Here is an 18,699-nt window from a genome sequence, read left to right on the forward strand (position 1 = left end):
ATTTAGGAAGAAAGAGATTCATGAAAGTGGAATATAGTTGCTTACTTACCAGCTGCAGAGTCCAGTTTTTCAGTGACAAGAACTATAAAAAAGACAAAAAAAAAACAAAACAGCGATTAATATATCTGCATCTACCCAGATTGCAGCTACTTATTTTTATATAGATATTGTGGAAGAGTTAGAAAAAGCTGCAAGTATGGAACCACTCCATGCTGAAACATAATTTTAAACTATCTGAAAGTGATATATTACAATCTTTTATATGCCTTGCCTAGATGACGATGTAGTATGTTTACAAAAAAGAAAAAAAAACCCCATTTCAAGTATCATTTCCAAAGGACAAGTAAATCACATGTAGATAATATAATTGTAGTCATATTTTGAATTATTTCCATCACTTTTTAATGTTCATATTTTACTATAAATTAAGGAACCAGATGATATATATACGGATATTTAAGACATCTAATTTGCTATTTTGTATATAATTTATAAATACATGTTAATAAATATACACTTACTGGAGTTCCCATCATGGCACAGTGGAAACAAATCCAACTAGGAACCATGAGGTTGCAGGTTGGATCCCTGGCCTCTCTCAGGGGGTTAAGGATCCTACGTTGCTGTGAGCTGTGGTGTAGGTCACAAACTCGGCTCAGATCATGCTTTGCTGTGAGCTGTGGTGTGGGCTGGCAGCTACAGCTCCGACTGGATCTCTAGCCTGGGAACCTCCATATGCCGTGGGTGCAGCTTAAAAGAACAAAAGACAACAAATAAATAAATAAATAAATAAATAAACACTTATAGCCATCTAGAATTTTAAACACATTTTACATGAATATTTCACCTTCTCAAGGAAAGGCTGCTTCAACCAACATAAAGACAGGAAATTCATAGGCAAACAGAGACTCACTGCTGTCAGTAACAGGAATCAAAGCTTTCTGGTCATCTTAAAAATACCTCAGTTTAGAGTTTCCTGGTGGTTCAGTGGGTTAAGACCTGGTGTTGTCACTGCTGTGGCTCAGGTCGCTGCTGTGGCACGGTTTGATCCCCGGCTCTGGGAACTTCTGCATGCAGAAGGCAAGGCAAACAAAGAAACAAACAAAAAACCCCTCAGCTTTGAAACCTTGGAAAAACTAAATGTATTACTGATTACAATTAACAAAAAGAATTTCATACAAAATAGTTTATGGGACTGGAAGATAAAATATCCTATACTATCTTCATTCCTCAAATAATTTGTCCATAATAAATCCTGAAGACTATATATTTTTTCCCTTGAATTTAAGTTAATTATTAATTCTCTAAGGGCAAGGAATGTATCCTATCACGCTTATAGTCCTGTTCATATAGCATTATTAGGATAGTTAGGAAATGCGTATTTTTCAATTTTTTCAATATTTTCAATTTCAATTTAAACCAATCAGGTTTCTGTCAAAGATTAAATGTCATCAATTGTTTTTATAAATAAAGAATAAAGGAAAGAGACTTATGGCATTGAGTGCCCCCAGTTTTTTTTTTTTTTTTTTTTTTTAGGGCTGCACCTGCAGCATATGGAGGTTCCCAGGCTAGGGGTCTAATCGGAGCTACAGCTGCCAGTCTGTAACAACCACAGCAATGCCAGATCCGAGCCCTGTCTGTGACCCACACCACAGCTCATGGCAATGGTGGATCCTTAACCCACTGAGCGAGGCTAGGGATCAAACTCTAAACCTCTTGGGTCCTAGATGGATTCATTTCCATTGCGCCATGACAGGAACTCCTATAAAATTACTTTTAATAAATTAAATTCATTAAATACCCAATACATTTTATTAAATAAAATGTAAATATAAATTAAATAAAAATATATTTATATTCACAAAACTTTTTATAAAGAATAAAGGCAACAAGCTACTTACAGCATTGAGCTCCCCACTCTTGGGGCCCCATGGTGTATTTGGCTCCAGTAAAACATCACAATCTAGACTCTTTTCATCACAGGGACCACCCCCAGAATCACTTGAAAGAAAAAGACATTTTATGGAGAAGTGCTCGATTTAAGAATTTAAATATTTTTATTGCAAATATTTTATAAATTGCTCTTCAGAAATATAGTTCTTGAGTATAAAGTATGCCACCTCAATGTTTACATTTCTTAATGCATCTAGTGATCCTCCTTGTAGAAGCCACTGCACATTGAAGGAAGCTCCACTGCAAAGCATCATACCTACCAAGTGGTGAAACAGGCTATGATGGTTTCTGAAAATAGCCTCTATTAGAGGGTCCTCCGGCCCCCAGCCCAATAGCCTGCTGCAATTGAAAAATGATGGTAGTGAATTCAGAAATTACTGAATCCAAGGGTTCAAAAGTATGCAAAGATAATCTCAACCATGAGTTTTTTTTTCTAGTTCTATCAATCAAACTAAAATGGGCTGAAGTTACTTGGAAAAGTGTTAAAAACTCTCTGAAGTTGAATGGCGGGCCCTACGCTTTGGAATCACCAGGAACTCCTTCTATTAGTTTTTCCTCCCCCTGGATCACCAATATTTTGAGGTGTTTTTTTCTATCAAATATATGCCTGCTTGCTATTATTGTAAGGTGACATATAATTTCAGCTATGCTCTCTGAAATAACGTACACTCGGGGACTGCCATTACAGATTTGGGGAGGCACTAGCAGATAGAGGATTCTAGGATGAGAAACACGGAATAAAAAGCAGCAGTAGGGTGCTTCCCCCACCTCACCTAACTGTATCTTTAGCAAAAGGCACAAGAATGACATCTTTGTGTTTGTGCAGATCATCCAGTATTCTAGCAGTCGGACAGGACAGCAAATCTTCACCTTCACTGTGATCGCGAAGAGCAACCGTGTGGTCCTTTACTTTACAACCCTGTCATGTAAGAAACTAAATTTGAGAGGTTGGTTCATTACAGAAATATTCCTTTAAAGATGACTGGATGTTTCTGTTCTTCTTTGCCCAGGAATACCATCCTATCAACGATTTTTCAAATTTTCTCAAGAAAAACAATACTTATATAGAAGAGAACGTGAAATATAAAGGTATACCTTAACAAATATCGATGTAACACCATCCACACCAAAAAAACAGAATATTGCCAATATCCAGGAATCCCCATGGGCCCATTCCCAATCATACTTGCCTTCTCCTCTATTTTGATTTCATGGTACTTACTTCCTTGCTTTTATCCTTTTACCCTTAAGAATGCATCCCTAAACTACCAGAGTTTAGTTTTGCCTCATTTGTTTTATTAAATACTATGTTTTCATGATTCAACCATGTTATTGCATGTAACCACTATTTGTTTTAATGTATAGTGTTCTATTTGCATGGATAATCACAATTTGCTTATCTTTTCTACAGTTAGTGAATGGGTTGTTTCCGGTCTGGAGCTATTACAAGTAATACTGTTAGGAACACTCTTTTATATGTTCCCTGATGCACAAGTGCTCACATGTGCCAAATTATATAACCACCAACAGTGGAGGAGAGTTCTCATTACTCTACATTCTAACACTTGGTGAGACTTTTTAACTTGTCATTCTGGTGATCGTGTGTGCAGTGGTACCTCACTGTGGTTTTAGTTTGCATTTCTCCAATTACTAAGGAGGCTGACTTCCTTTTCATGTTTTCTGAACAACAAGGAACTTTGCGTGAAGTTCCTATTGTCTTATTATTGATTTGTACCCGAGTTAAAAAAAAATCTTAATATGAATCTTTCGTAAGATAAGCTGCTAACACCTGGTCCCACCTGTGAGTTTGTCTCCTGAGTTCCAATTTATTTTACTTAGTACACTTGAATTTAAAATCCCTTCCCTGGGGATTTCAGGTGACACAGTAGGTTAAGGATTGGCATTGTCACGGTTGCAGCTCATGTCTTTCTGTGGCGTGGGTGGATTGAATTCCTGGCCCAGGAACTTCCACATGCCAGGAGTATGGCCAAAAAATAAAAAAATTAAAGTAAAATCCCTTCCTTTATGGTATTATCTTTTAATAGCTCTACTAGTTTTTGTTTCACATACAGGCTTTGGGGGGGAATAGTTTGAGCTATTTTCCCCCCATTTTAAGATCCCAATGTCCTAGTACCTCTTACTGGGAAGTCTATCCTTTGCCCACTGGCCTATAACAGCATCTTTGTCAGTCAGCATCTGTGGGGGATTGGTTGCAGGAGTCCCCATGTATACTAAAATCTGCAGATGCTCAAGTCCCATATTCAGCATTCTATATCCAAATATTCAACCAACCATAGATCATGTAGTGCTGCATGTATTTATTTTAAAAAATCTATGTGTAAGTAGATTCATGCATTTCAAATCACTGTTGTTCAAGGGTCAACTGTATTTCATTCTCTTCTACTGGTCCATCTGTTCAAACGTCATCAGTATCACCCTGTCTTTTTTCTTTTTTTGGCTGCAGTGTGCAGTAGCTTGATGTGTGATCTTGGTTCCCAGACCAGGGATTTTGAATACAGGCCACAGTGGTGAAAGTGCTGAATCTTAGCCACTAGAACACCAGGGAACTCCCCACCCTGTCTTAATCACCAAAGGCTCGTTTCTTTGGTCTTCATTCCTTCCTGTATCTTGAGACCATCCACTAGTATGCCCTTTTTAAAGCAGTTTGCTGGTTGCAAATTCCTACAATTTTTCTTTGCCTAAATACATCTTTATTTTGCCTTCATTCTTAAAGGATATTTAAGGAAGACAGGATTCTAGATTATTAACTGTTCTGATACACTAAAGACCCAGTGGACTATACCCTAGCTTCTGTTGCTATTGCTGAAACATAAACTCTAATTACTGATGTTTTGAAGGAATTTTACATTATTCTCCTCTGGCTGCTTTGAAAATGCCCTGTTTTTTCTTTCTTTCTTTCTTTCTTTCTTTCTCTTTCTTTCTTTCTCTCTCTTTCTTTCTTTCTGCAATTCCACTATGAAATATGTAGGTATGGATTTTTTTTCTGAAAGAAATTATTTTTTTAATTAAACATTTTTTCCAGTTTTATTTAAATATAATCAACACACAGCACTGTATAAGTTTAAGGAATACAGCATACTGCTTAACAATGTTCACATATAACACATAATAGTGTTAGTTATATTTATCATGTTGTACATTATAGGATTTCTTATCTTACTGGGGTCAATGAAATTCCTGGATCTATAAATCAGTGTCTCTCAATTCTGAAATATCTTAGCCATTATCTCTTCAAATTTTGCCTCTGATACATTTTCTTTCTCTTCTAATGGGAAACCCCTCTAAAAAGTTAAACCTTCTTGCACACAAAAAAACGAATACTGTATGCTTCCACAGTAGAGGTAGTGTAGTCAGAGACAGAAAGTAGAATGGTGGTTTCTAGGAGGCATGGGGAATTTTTGATGATGTACAGAGCTTCAGCTTTGCAAGAGGAAAGCGTTCTGGAGGTAGGTTGCACAACAGGAATATATTCAACATTACTGACGAATACATTTAAAAAAAAACGGTTATGGCAAATTTTGTTTCTTTTACAATTTTAAAAATAGAAGACATACATTCTCTGGGTCTCTTATATTTCTCATAATTTTGTCTGTGCTTCATTATGGATAGTTTCTTCTAACTTTTATCTTTTGCTAATCCTTCAGCTACATTTAACTTGCTATTAAATTTGCCAATGATCTTAAACTTGTTACTATATTTTTCAGTTCTAGCACTTGTTTTTATTTAAATTGTCACTTTTTAAAAATTCTACTGGAGTAAATTTATAATAATGTGTTAGTTTCAGGTGTATAGCAAAGTGAATCAGTTATACATATATCCATTCTTTTCCAGACTGTTTTCCCATATAGGTTATTATAGAATATTGACTAGCGTTTTCTGTGCTACACAGTAAGCCCCTGTTGGTTATCTATTTCACATATGGTAGTGTGTGTATGTTAATCCCAAATTCCTAATTTATCCTTTCCTCCTACATTTCCCCTTTGGTAACCATTAATTTGCTCTTGAAATCCATGAGTCTTTTTCTGTTTTGTAAATAAGTTCGTCTGTATCATTTAAAAAATTAGATTCCACATACAAGTGACATGATATACTTGTCCTTCTGTCTGACTTACTTCACTTAATATGATAATATCTAGGTCCATCCATGTTGCTTTTGCAAAGGGCATTATTTTGTTCTTTCTTAAGGCTGAGTACTATTCCGTTGTATGTATGTACCACATCTGCTTTTCCCATTCCTCTGCTGATGGACGTTTAGGTTGCTTCCATATCTTGGCTACTGCAAACAGGGCTGCAATCAACATTGGGGTGCATGTATCTTTTCGAATTATGGTTTTCTTCAGATATATGCCCAGGAGTGGAAATGCTGGATCAAATGGTAGTTCTATTTTTAGGTTTTCTTTTCTTTATTTTTTTATTTTATTTTATTTTTTTTATTTTTTTTAGAGTGTGACAGATGTCTTTTATTGGTCTGACCAGGTGACTGGCTGCAGGCCCAGGCAGGGCTCCCCTATCTGTCCCGGCTCCCATCTTCCCACTCCTGGGAGTTCCTGACTCGCCCCCAGGGAAGAGGGGTGGCAGACAGAGCCAGGATAAAAATACAGTGATGGGATCTGAAAGGGGCTCCAAATGGTGCAGAAAACCTAGGGTTACCAGACCATCCAGATAATAAAACGTCCATCAGGCAGCGCAGACACAGTTTCCCTGTACAAGCCCCTCTGCCCTTGCCAGGAATGGCAGGGGTCAGGAGGAAGCACCTCCCCTAGAGGCTGCCTACTGTGCCCTCCGTGGCATCAGCATCTCCCGGATATTGTCCTCAGCTTCCTTCACACTCCGCTCCAGGTAGGATTTTTTCTGTTCCAATTCTTTAATTTTTTCTTCTGCTATTTTCTGTTTCTCTAACAGCTGATTATGAATTGCCTCCTTGGATTGAAGAATAAACATTCTTCCTACACCTTCATACATGTTGGTCTCATCTACCAAAGTCATAATCTCTGTATCTGTAAGATGTGCATGCTTTTTTGTCCTGTTGAGCTGTTCAATCTGTATGTCTGCAAGCTTCACCTTCTGTTGAGTGTCAATAACTTTAGCTTGAAGCTCTGTGAAGGCCTTCTTCAACTCCAGATCCACGGGAGCCGCCATCTTGATTCACTCTCAGGTTTTCTTTTCTTTTCTTTTTTTTGAGCTTTACTTTTTTTTACACTTCTAAAACAACTTCTTAAAATGTAAGCCAAACCAAGTCGTTTAATACGGTGCAATAATTAACAATTCTGTCATTTGTTTTTGCATACAAGATTTCAGAAATGTAGGAAATCCATGACAAATAACAGTAATAAAGTTTAATGACGTCGCCTAATTCTTTTTTGGCTGCACCCATAGCACATGGAAGTTCCTGAGCCAGGGTTCGAATACGAGCTGCAGCTGCAACCTATGCTAAAGCTATGGCAACACTGGGTCCTTAACCCACTGTACCAGGCCAGGGATTGAACCCAAACTATCTCAGAGATAAACACCAGATCCTTAACTGCTACACCATAGAACTCCCCTAAATTTTTGATTATTTTGTCTTTTGAGGGCCACACGTGTGGCATATGTAAGTTCCCAGGCTCGGGGCTGAATCAGAGCTGCAGCTGCAGCTGCTGGCCTATGCCACAGGCACAGCAATGCTAGATCCAAGCCATGTCTGTGACCTACACCACAGCTCATGGCAACACTGGATTCTTAACCCACTGAGTGAGGCTAGGGTGAGCCCGCATTCTCATGGATCCCTAGTTGGGTTCGTTACCACTAAGCCACAATGGGAGCTCTTCCCCTAAATTTTTTAAAAAGGAAAAATTTCTGGAATTCATGTTGTGGCGCAGCAGAAATGAATCCGACTAGGAAGCATGAGGTTTCTGGTTTGATCCCTGGCCTTGCTCAGTGGGTTAAGGATCTGGCATTGCCGTGAGCTGTGGTGTAGGTCGCAGATGTGGCTCAGATCTGGTATTGCTATGGCTCTGGCGTAGGCCGGCAGCTACAACTCTGATTAGACCCCAAACCTGCGAACCTCAATAAGACCCCCCCCCAAAAAAAGGAAAAATTTCCATAGTTGAAATCCATTTTCTAAACAAATACAGTGTTGCATATGCTTAATATTCCAGACTGTTAACTTTATAAAGTGAAAGTCTAAGTTCCCACTGTAGCTCAGCAGATTAAGCATGTGACTAGTATCCATGAGGATGAATGTTTGATCTGTGTCCTCACTCAGTGGATTAAGGATCTGGTGATGCAGAGAACTACAGTGTAGGTCATTGCTGTGGCATAGGCCAGAGCTGCAGCTTGGATTCGACCCCTACCCTGGGAACTTCCATATGCATGTTGCCATTAAGAAACAAAATCAGTCAATCAATCAATCAATCAAGTGAAAGTTATCCATATATATAAACAAGGCCTCTTTTTCACTGATTTCCATCTCATTTAAATCTTTGGCTATTTCAGTCTTCAGATTTCACAGGTAAGGCTGAGTTTCTCAGATACAAATAAAATGTTTTTAAGTCCATGATATACTGTAGTACTGGGGAAACAAACACATCAAATACTTACAGGCTGCTATAATACTTTTCTTTTTTTTAGAAAAATGTCAAATGTAGGAGTTCCCATCATGGTTAACGAATCCGACTAGGAACCATGAGGTTGCGGGTTCGGTCCCTGCCCTTGCTCAGTGGGTTAACGATCTGGCATTGCCGTGAGCTGTGGTGTAGGTTGCAGATGTGGCTCGGATCCCGCGTTGCTGTGGCTCTGGTGTAGGCTGGCAGCTACAGTTCCGATTCGACCCCTAGCCTGGGAACCTTCATATGCCACAGGAGTGGCCCAAGAAACAGCAAAAAAAAAAAAAAAAAAAGAAAGAAAGAAAAATGTCAAATGAGTATGGCCATCAAGACATATTCTTTCTTGAATTTCCCTGATTTTTAAAAAAATGAGTCAATGACACTTTTTCTCTCTCATCTTTCCTCTCAATCTTGAAGTTGGAGGCAGGTCTTAGGTCAAAGGGTGAGGATTTCTGGGAGGTGGTGGGAGCATGAGCTCTGTGTGCAGGTCCACATTATGCTTTTCTTCTGTCCATGAGAAGCTGCTGCACATTGTCAATGAACTCAACAACATTTTCTTGGTGATGGGATTGGAGATGCTGTTGTACACAGCCTTGGAAGTGTTGTAGGCATTAGGCAAACTTTGGCTATTCTGTCTCATAAAGATCCAGCTGTTGTTCTTGAATTTGCATTCTACAATTTTGTCATACTGTTTTAGTTCTTCTGTCACCTTGATTTGTACAAAGGGTCTTTAATAACCTCCAACAGAGAGATAACTAAAGTTCTGAGGAAGTATCCTTCTCCTCTCATTCTTATTATTATTACTTTTTTTTTTTTTTGCTTTTTAGGGCCACACCCATGGCATATGGAGGTTCCCAGGCTAAGGGCTGAATTGGAGCTGTAGCTACCGGCCTACGCCACAGCCATGCAGGATCCCAGCCGCATCTGCAACCTATGCCGCAGCTCATGGCAACACCAGATCCTCAATCCACTGAGCAAGGCCAAGGATTGAACCCGCAACCTCGTGGCGGCTAGTCAGATTTGTTTCTGCTGTGCCATGACAAGAACTTCCCAGACTGGGAGGCTTCCATTTCAAAATATCATTACATCAAACAGGTTTATATTTACAGCAGTGTTCACTACAGCATTATTCATAATCTATTTTTAGAGTTTTTTGGGGCCACGCCCATGACATGCAGAAATTCCTTGGCCAGGGGTCAAATCCATGCAACAGCAGTGACAACACTGGATCCTTAACTGCTAGGCTACCAGCAGTTTTTTAAGGAACGTCCATACTGTGCTCCACAGTGTCTGCACAAATTTACATTCCCACCAACAGTGTAGGAGGATTCCCTTTCTCCACACCCTCTCCAGGATTTATTATTTGTAGACTTCTTGATGATGATCATTCTGACTGATGTGAAGTGATACCTTGCTGTAGTTTGATTTGCATTTCTCTAATAATTACTGATGCTGACCATCTTTTCATATTCTTTTTGGCCATCTATATGTTTTCTTTGGAGAAATGTCTATTTAGATCTTCTGCCCATTTTTTGATTAGGTTGTTTGTTTTTCTGATACAGAGCTGCATGAGATAGCTGTGTATTTTGGAGGATATTCCCTTGTTGGCTGCTTTGTTTGCAAAGGTTTTCTCCCATTGTGTGGGTTGTCTTTTCATTTTGTTTATGATTTCTTTTGCTGTGCAAAAGATTTTAAGTTTAACTAGGTCTCACTTATTTTTGTTTTTATTTTATTTTATCTTTTGTATTTTTAGGGGTGCACCCGTGATATATGGAAGTTCCCAGGCTAGGGGTTGAATCCGAGCTATAGCCACTGGTCTACACCACAGCCACAGCACCAGATCCCAGCTGCGTCTGTGACCTAAACCACAACTCATGGCAATGTTGGATCTTTAACCCACTGAGCAGGGCCTGGGATTGAACCTGCGTCCTCACGGATACTAGTCAGATTTGTTACTGCTGAGCCGCTACGGGAACTCCCCAAAACACAATTTTACTACTATCTGAAACCATCCTACTCTTCTCTCCTGTTACAATAGAGGGGCTTTCTTCCTGGCTTAATGGATATTGCCACACATACTTAATATTCCACCCTATTGGAATAGGTTTACTGTCTCCTTATAAACTTTATACTATCAATATCTCTTCCTCAATTAGACCTTTCTTATTGACTTTTAAAAAGGTCTCTCCTATCAAAACAGAAACAATAAATAACCTCATTTATTCATAATGATCCATCTCCTTTCTTTCTCAAATTTCCCCAAAGAGTTGATAATCACACTGTCTCCATTTGTTTTCCTTCTACTCACTCCTTGCTCATACTAACCTGGCTTCTAAGCTTAGCACTACACCAAAACAGTTCTTCACTCATATGAATTCCAGGTCACCAAAGCCAAAAGACACATTTCTTTCATTACTTTATTAGACCTCTTAGCACTGTTTTAGCATCGTGGACACACTTTCTCTAAATACTGCTCTCTTGACGTTCCTAACAATATTCTTGGTTTTCCTCCTATTGTTCTGTCTGCTCTTGATCACTCTCCTTTGCAGGCTCATGATTCTCTATTCAACCAACAGATGCTGGACTTTCTCTAGGCTCCATTGTAGGCCCTAGGCTCTTATGCTCACCTATAGCTGTTGGTTTCAATGATCACTTACTTGCAAGAAGACTTACAAAGCCTTCAGCCCAGCTACTCTCTGAGCACCACAATCCATATATCTAACACGCATTGCCTGGTTATCTTATAAAGCACCTCAGACTCAAAACGTCCTAACAGAACTCCTCTCCAGACGTGCTCCTTCTGTTGTTTCCCCATCAGCGAAGAGCACCACCATCTTCCCAGGAGCGCAAGCAAGAACCTGAGTCATCCCTGACTCCTCCTATTCCCTCTGTTGAAACGATCAATCAAATCAGCTCAGTTTTACCTCCTAAACACTGAATTCATTTATTTTTGTCTCCGCTACCCTAGTCTAAGTCACCATCATCTCTCTAACACGACTCTGATGGCTTCCTCTTGTACCTGGCTTCACTCCAAGCCATTCTCCACACACAACTGCTATCGTCAAAACCTGAAATAAAGAAAAAACTCAAGCACAGCCTCGGAGTTCCTGCCCCTGCATGGCCTGACACATACTGATCTCTCTAGCCCTGTCTTGATCTATGCTTGTTTTCTATAACAGGCAGTTTCTCACAGTATCGTTTATCCACTGTGTTCCTCCTGGCCTTGCTAGTCTGACCAGAGGGCTCATTTCCTTCCACTTTGCTTCATATTCCTACTCCCCTTCAGATCTCCACCAAATACCAACTCCCCTTAAGGAGGAACAAAGTTTTCGTTGATCTCAAGGCCCAGATCTGACCAGCTTATTACAGAAATTCATCAAGCATTCTTTTGCATGCTTTTCCCCTGATTTTGATATTACTGCCTGAACTATAAACTCCATGAAGACAGAAATATAATTTTACACACTAATCTCTGCCTTGCACAGACTATGAAACAACTTTGGCGATTTATAAATATTTACTGTATGGATGATGACGAAGAAGAGTTTTAGGTTCCTTACATCACATAACATTTTCAAAAGTCTTAGTGAACAAGGACTCTAACCAACATATATGTGCAAGGATGTGTCACTGCAACACTGTAATAGTGTCAACTGGAAACAACCTAAATGATCATCAACAGGAGACTGGTTAAATAAACTGTGAGAAATACACAGCTTGGGATATTACACTGCAAAATGTTACATACAATGATCACCCAGCTATGTTGTTGAGTGAAAAAATCAAATTATAGAATAATATGAATAGTATGATCCCATTTCCAATATAAAAAGACTATTTAAAGGAGTTTATGTGGTGGCACAACGGGATCGGTGATATCTTGGGAGCACTGGGATGCAGGTTCAATCCCTGGTCCAGCATAGGGGGTTAAGGATCTGGCATTGCCACGGCAACAGCTTAGATTGCAACTGTGGCTTGGATTTGATCCCTGGCCTGGGAACTCCATATGCCAAGGGGTGGCCAAAAACGAAAAAAACAAAAACAAATGTATAATTTGTGCTTGAAATGTATACAACAAGGTCTGAAGAAAGAGGTGAACAGTGGCTACTTCTAAGAAGAGGTACAAAATGAGAATTGGTATAAAGAGAGATTTATACTTTTTACTATTCTTATTTATGTATCAAGCCTTTTCTATGTGGATGTATATTTATATTTTAAAAACAGTAAAAGGAGGAGTTCCCATTGTGGCCCAGTGATTAACAAACCTGACTAGCATCCATGAGGACGCGGGTTTGATCCTTGGCATCGCTCAGTGGGTTAAGGATCTGGCGTTGCCGTGAGCTGTGGTGTAGGTCACAGACTCGGCTTGGATCCTGCCTTTCTATGGCTGTGGCGTAGGCCAGAGGCTACAGTTCCAATTTGACCCCTAGCCTGAAAACCTCCACATGCCGGGGGTGTGGCCCTAAGAAGACAAAACAAACAAAAATTAGTAAAAGGAGAAACGATTTAAATATGAAGTGTTAGCACAACAACTACAAAAGAGCAACATTCAAAATTTACCTTTGTAAACTGAGTGGGGTCAAATCGGAGAACCTTTTGGTTACAGCAGGGATAAATTCCAGTGCCAACAGTACTCATTGAGCTTCCTGCAGTAGGATAAATCACTGTTTCTGAGTGATACTGACAATGTGAAAACTCTATACAGAGAAAAGCCTAAATAAAATACACAAAATCAAGTATTAGTCTCATAATGAAATTATACATCTCAAAAATGCTTTATTCAAGACCACATACATGTTCCACCACATTACATGTACAGAAAAGGCAAACCTCCAGAGACACAAAGTGGATCTGTGGTGGGATTAAAGGTGAGACTGGGTTAGGGAGTGGCAGCAAATGGACATGAGGGATCTTTCTGGGGTGATGAAAATGTACTAGAGTTGAATGGTGGGGATGATTGCACGACTCTGTAAATTTATGAAAAAAATCAGTAAACTGTACACTTAAAATGAATGAATTTTATGGCATGTAATTATACCTCAATAAAGCTATTAAAAAGCAAAAATGAAAACACTTTACTCAAAATTCAGATCAGAATGAAACTGATCTTGATGTATGTCTAATTTTATAGTCATCCAATCACATAAAGAGTTTTCCAGGAGTTCCTATTATGGCTCAGGAAACGAACCCCACTAGTATTCATGACGTTGCAGGTTCAATCCCTGGTCCCACTCAGTGGGTTAAGGATCTGGCGTCACCATAAGCTGTGGTCGCAGAAGCAGCTGGGATGTCTCGTTGCTGTGGCTGTGGCATAGGCCAGCAGCTGTAGCTCCGATGTGACCCCCATCCTGGGAACTTCCATATGCTGTGGGTGTGGCCCTAAGTTACAAAAAAAAAAATTTTCTGTCATGGCTCAGCAGTAACGAACCCGACTAGGATCCATGAGCACACAGATTTGATATTTATAAATATCAAATATTTATAAATATTTGCTATACAGATGATGATGAAGAAGAGTTTTAGGTTCCTTTCATCCATCAGTGTTCAGTATCAGTGAAAACCGTGGAGTAACTCTGAATCACTGGTGAATAAACTTATCAAGGTTTAGTTATAATATTAATGGTTATGTTTCAGATACATTTACAAGTTGGTAAGATAATTTTAAGAAAGTAACTAAATTGACAATTTTAAGATCTGATCTTAAACACAAAAACGAGGATAGTCTATAATTCAATTATGATTATCAAATAACAGTTTTTATTTATTTATTTACTTGTTTTTTTTTTTCTTTTTAGAGCTGTACCTGCAGCATATGGAAGTTACCAGGTTAGAGGTCGAATTGGAGCTGCAGCTGTAGGCCAACGCCACAGCAATAGCCACACAAGATCCAAGCTGCATCTGCAACCTACACCACAGCTTATGGCAACGCCTGATTGGTAACCCACTGAGCAAGGCCAGGGATTGAACTTGCATCCATGGAAACTAGTCAGGTTCCTAACCCACTGAGTCACGATGGAAACTCCTCAAACAATAGTTTTGTTTTGTATTGTTTTTGCTTTTTAGGGACACACCTGCAGCATACGGAGGTTCTCAGGCTGGGGGTCCAGTCAGAGCTGTAGCTGCCAGTCTACACCATAGCCACAGCAAAGCATGATCTGAGCCACGTCTGCAACCTACACCACAGTTCATGGCAACACCGGATTCTTAACCCACTGAGCAGGCCAGGGATTGAACCTGTAACCTCATGGTTCCTAGTTGGATTGTTTCTGCTGTGCCATGATGGTTTTTAAATAAACAATGGTTTTTAAATAAAATCTTTTGAGTCTGATAAAAACTATAAGGTGCACATTCATACACAAAGTATTTTGCATACAAAATATTTTATGAGCTTATGAGCCTGCCACAATAAATATTAAAACTTATAAATATTCAATTTGCTATGAAGAGAGGAAAAAATGCTTCAAATTTTCTGCATTCTGACATGCTAAGAGAAGCCCAATATCTTTGATTATAAGTGATACCTCATGGTGGGGAGGACCGTGACTGCCTATCTCACTTGTTATGATAAGCTGCTCTCTGCTCTTCCTTCCCTCTACTGAAAATCATTACCCAAGTGAGAGAGGAAAACTACTGGGGACATGGAGATCTAAGGGATTCATATAAAATTTTATGTAAAACACTCTGGGTTTATTCTAATTAGGAATGATTGTGACCAATAAAGATCTATTTATTCTATAAAAGGATTTATTATAGGTGCCTTCAAACAGCAACTTTTCTTGTGTTTTTATGACAGACTTCAGTTAGAAGAAAATGAACAAAGCCTCTGTCCTAACGCGATTATTATAACAAGGGCACATCTTAATAACAGCACTCTGTCTGCAAAGGTGTTCCTGAATTTCTAAAGAAATTTATGGGCTAACAAAGAAACAGTTTGGCTGGAAATAATAAAAGGCAGAAGGATTCCGTATTTTTTTTCCTTTGGGGAAAAAAATGGATTTGCTCACTTAAAACCTGTTGGCTTTATAAAAGTTCAGCAAGTCATTGATTGCTTCAGCAATGGAAATAAAAACAAAGGAAGATCCATAGAAAGAGAATTGAAGTCAAAAGCAAGCAGTGTTTAATAGCACCATCATTTTTTGTCACTAATATCTTAAAAAGATAACAGACATTATCCAAACACACTGAAATTAATTAAACAGCATATATCAAAAGAGCCTGCTCTCAATGTTTGCATAGCACAGTGTTTAAAAACACCCAGGAGTTCCCGTTGTGGCGCAGTGGAAACGAATCCGAGTAGGAACCATGAGGTTGCAGGTTCGATTCCTGGCCTTGCTCAGTGGGTTAAGGATCTGGTGTCGCCATGAGCTGTGGTGTAGGTCGCAGACGCGGCTCAGATCTGGAATTGCTGTGGCTCTGGCATAGGCCGGAGGCTATTGCTCCATCTCGACCCCTAGCCTGGGAACCTCCATATACTGCGGGTGCAGCCCTAAAAAGACCAAACAATAAAAATAAAAAATAAAATAAAATAAAAACACCCAACAAACTCACCTGATAACATCTTGAACAAGTTAGCCAGTTGACTGTTCCCCATAAGCGCCAATATACATCTCGCCAAGATTTTAATTCTTCAAAAAGGCTATTCAAATACTCATGAACATCCCAAGTCTTATCTCTAAGGAAAAGAGCCTCAGTTATATTATTTTACAAGCAAGCAATAGAAACAATTTGTTTTAAGCAAATTTTGTTTGTTTGTTATGGTATGAATGGTCTTTACTGTCTGCAGTGGGAGGTGGAAGATGAAGAACAGCTTTGGCTCCCTGGGGCGACTCCACAGACTTGGTCACAGCCCTTGAAAAGCCAAGCAAGCATTTTTAAATTTGTGGTTTATTTCCAAGAACATTCCCCAAATGATGGCTGTGGGATAGACTACAATGGACTACAATGACTGGCAGAGATAGGATTATATACTAAATATAGTTTGAGTAGGCTAACAGTTGAGGAACCTTTAATTGTACATATTATAAAAGAAGCTATTAATTATTGATGATTCTAAACATTTCATTAATGTATTAGTTCTTTATATTATTTTCAAAAGGTATTTTTAGTAAGTGAGTAATAAAATAATATATAATCAGGTCTTGGTAATACACATTTTTAAGTTAAGCGATATAAACTTAAACAGACAAGGCTTAAAACTTCACTTGCTCCAGTCATATGTAGCAAATTCCTACTTTTATCCAAGTCCCTAGTCTTTCTGAACTTCTGCTATTTTCTGAACTTCTGCTATTTCAATAAATAACAAAATGCCATCAAGTTATTACAAATGATTGTCACATTTGCTTTAAATTATTTAAAAACAATTTTTAAAATGTTATCAACAGCTCACCTGCAAAAAAATACTTTGAACAAAAATGGATGTTGAATTATTATCAGTTTTTTCACATAGTAATAATTATTGCTATCAAAATGGCAATAATTTTCAAAAGGTGAATCAAATCTCAAGACAAAAAAGTATAGGAGTTCTGTTGTGGCTCAGTGGGTTAAGGATCCGGCGTTGTCACTGCCGAAGCTCAGGTTGCTGCTGTGGTGCAGGTTCGATCCCTGGCCTGAGAACTTCCACATGCCATGGGTGGTGTGATCAAAAAAAAAAGAAGAAAAAGTATAAAATTTCTACTACTTAATAATTAATGAATACTCTCTACTATTTATATGGAGATAAAAATGAAACATTTTATTTTTTTTTTTGTCTTTTGTTTTTTTAGGGCTACACCCACGGCATGTGGAGGTTCCCAGGTTAGGGGTCTAATCAGAGTTGTAGCTACCGGCCTATACCACAGCCATAGCAACATGGGATCGGAGGCGTATCTGTGACTTACACCACAGCTCATGGTGACACCAGATCCTTAACCCACTGAGCAAGGCCAGAGATTGAACCTGCATCCTCATGGATACTAACTAGTCTGGTTCCTTAACCATTGAGCCATGATGGGAACTCCAAAAATGAAACATTTTAAAGTTGACTGTGCTATTAATACTAGGGTAAAATGTTTTTCTTTGGAGTTCCTGTTGTGGCTCAGTAGATTAAGGACCTGACGTCTCTGTGAAGATGCAGGTTTGATCCCTGGCCTCTCTCAGTACATTAAGGATCCAGCATTGCTGCAAGCTGTGGCATGAATCTGGCACTGCTGTGGCTGTAGTGTAGTTACAACTGCAGCTCCAATTCAACCCCTGGCCTGGGAACTTCCATATATTGCAGGTGTGGCCATAAAAAGAAAAAAAAATTAGTTTCTCTGGATTTCTTTTTTAATGTTTAAAATATGAAATCTAACATTTGTGGTTTTTTTAATAAAGTGTTGTACATTTTGAATATAGGAAAGAACCCAAAAAGAAAATGAAAATCATTCATAATACTATCACTCAAAGGTAACATCACTAAAGTTAACATTTTAGTGAACAGTCTCTAGTTTTGTTTTATAACCTGCCTTGTCTTTTTCCTTAATTTATGACTAACCACTTTCTATGTAATAATATTCTTTTACATTCTCTTAGGCTACATATGAAGAATTTATACTGATGTGATTTATACCCATATGCTATTACAATGAATATATTTAAGTTCATTTAAACATTTGAGTGTTTTCTCACTTTTTCCTATTTATATATGGCAGTAAATGTCCTTATTAAATGCTTTCACAAATCAACATTACCTATCTGAATACATTCCTAGCGGTAGGATATTGTCAAGGAATATACATATAGGCTTTAAAGCTTTTGTTTTCCTGAGACATTATACCAACTTATAACACTCTCCCTCTACTCCCCAACTCAGAATGAGAACAGTTTTGAAATTAAAAGGGAAAGGGGAGTTCCCATTGTGGCGCAGTGGAAGAGAATCCAACTAGGAACCATGAGGTTGCGGATTCGATCCCTGGCCTTGCTCAGTCGGTTAAGGATCTGGAGTTGCTGTGGCTGTGGTGTAGGCCAGCAGCTGTAGCTTCGATTGGACCCCTAGCCTGGGAACCTCCATATGCCGCAAGTGCAGCCCTAAAAAATCAAAAGACAAAAAAAAAAAAAAAAAAGAAAAAAAAAAGAAAAGGGAAATAAAAATGGACTATGCATTAAAGGAATGCTGACAAAGTAT

At 38.7% G+C, this 18,699-nt stretch overlaps 1 protein-coding gene, 1 long non-coding RNA gene and 1 pseudogene across 29 annotated transcripts in view; 1 reads left to right on the top strand and 2 right to left on the bottom strand.

Moving 5' to 3' along the window:
* Positions 1–8,807, top strand: part of LOC146404771 (uncharacterized) — a 1,009,186-nt gene extending 1,000,379 nt beyond the window's left edge. Inside the window, exon 2 of the long non-coding RNA XR_014841879.1 lies at positions 8,719–8,807. This is a non-coding gene — a long non-coding RNA (uncharacterized LOC146404771). The remainder of the gene's footprint in view (positions 1–8,718) is intronic.
* SANBR (SANT and BTB domain regulator of CSR) overlaps positions 1–18,699 on the bottom strand; it is a 71,275-nt gene that overhangs the window by 19,370 nt on the left and 33,206 nt on the right. For 18 of the 27 annotated variants that reach the window (XM_085019115.1, XM_085019114.1, XM_021087517.2 and 15 more), the window contains 5 exons: positions 16,107–16,230; positions 13,119–13,271; positions 2,727–2,872; positions 1,902–2,001; positions 50–82 (listed from right to left, as the gene is read on the bottom strand). In XM_085019115.1, the coding sequence (XP_084875241.1) occupies positions 50–82; positions 1,902–2,001; positions 2,727–2,872; positions 13,119–13,271; positions 16,107–16,230 (556 nt within the window). Of the gene's footprint in view, positions 1–49; positions 83–1,901; positions 2,002–2,726; positions 2,873–13,118; positions 13,272–16,106; positions 18,572–18,699 lie in introns of all 27 variants that reach the window. The other 9 variants (XM_085019113.1, XM_085019117.1, XM_085019116.1 and 6 more) reach the window with 2 other exon arrangements.
* On the bottom strand, positions 6,367–7,121 carry LOC100522989 (prefoldin subunit 1 pseudogene; annotated as a pseudogene). The gene has a single exon (XR_014841872.1). The product of XR_014841872.1 is annotated as a prefoldin subunit 1 pseudogene (transcript).

This window comes from Sus scrofa, chromosome 3 (genome assembly GCF_054392235.1).
Source record: "Sus scrofa isolate SSC_HxYL_T2T_F1_AM1 chromosome 3, Sscrofa_HxYL_maternal_Yorkshire_Landrace_v2.0, whole genome shotgun sequence".
Classification (NCBI taxonomy): domain Eukaryota; kingdom Metazoa; phylum Chordata; class Mammalia; order Artiodactyla; family Suidae; genus Sus; species Sus scrofa.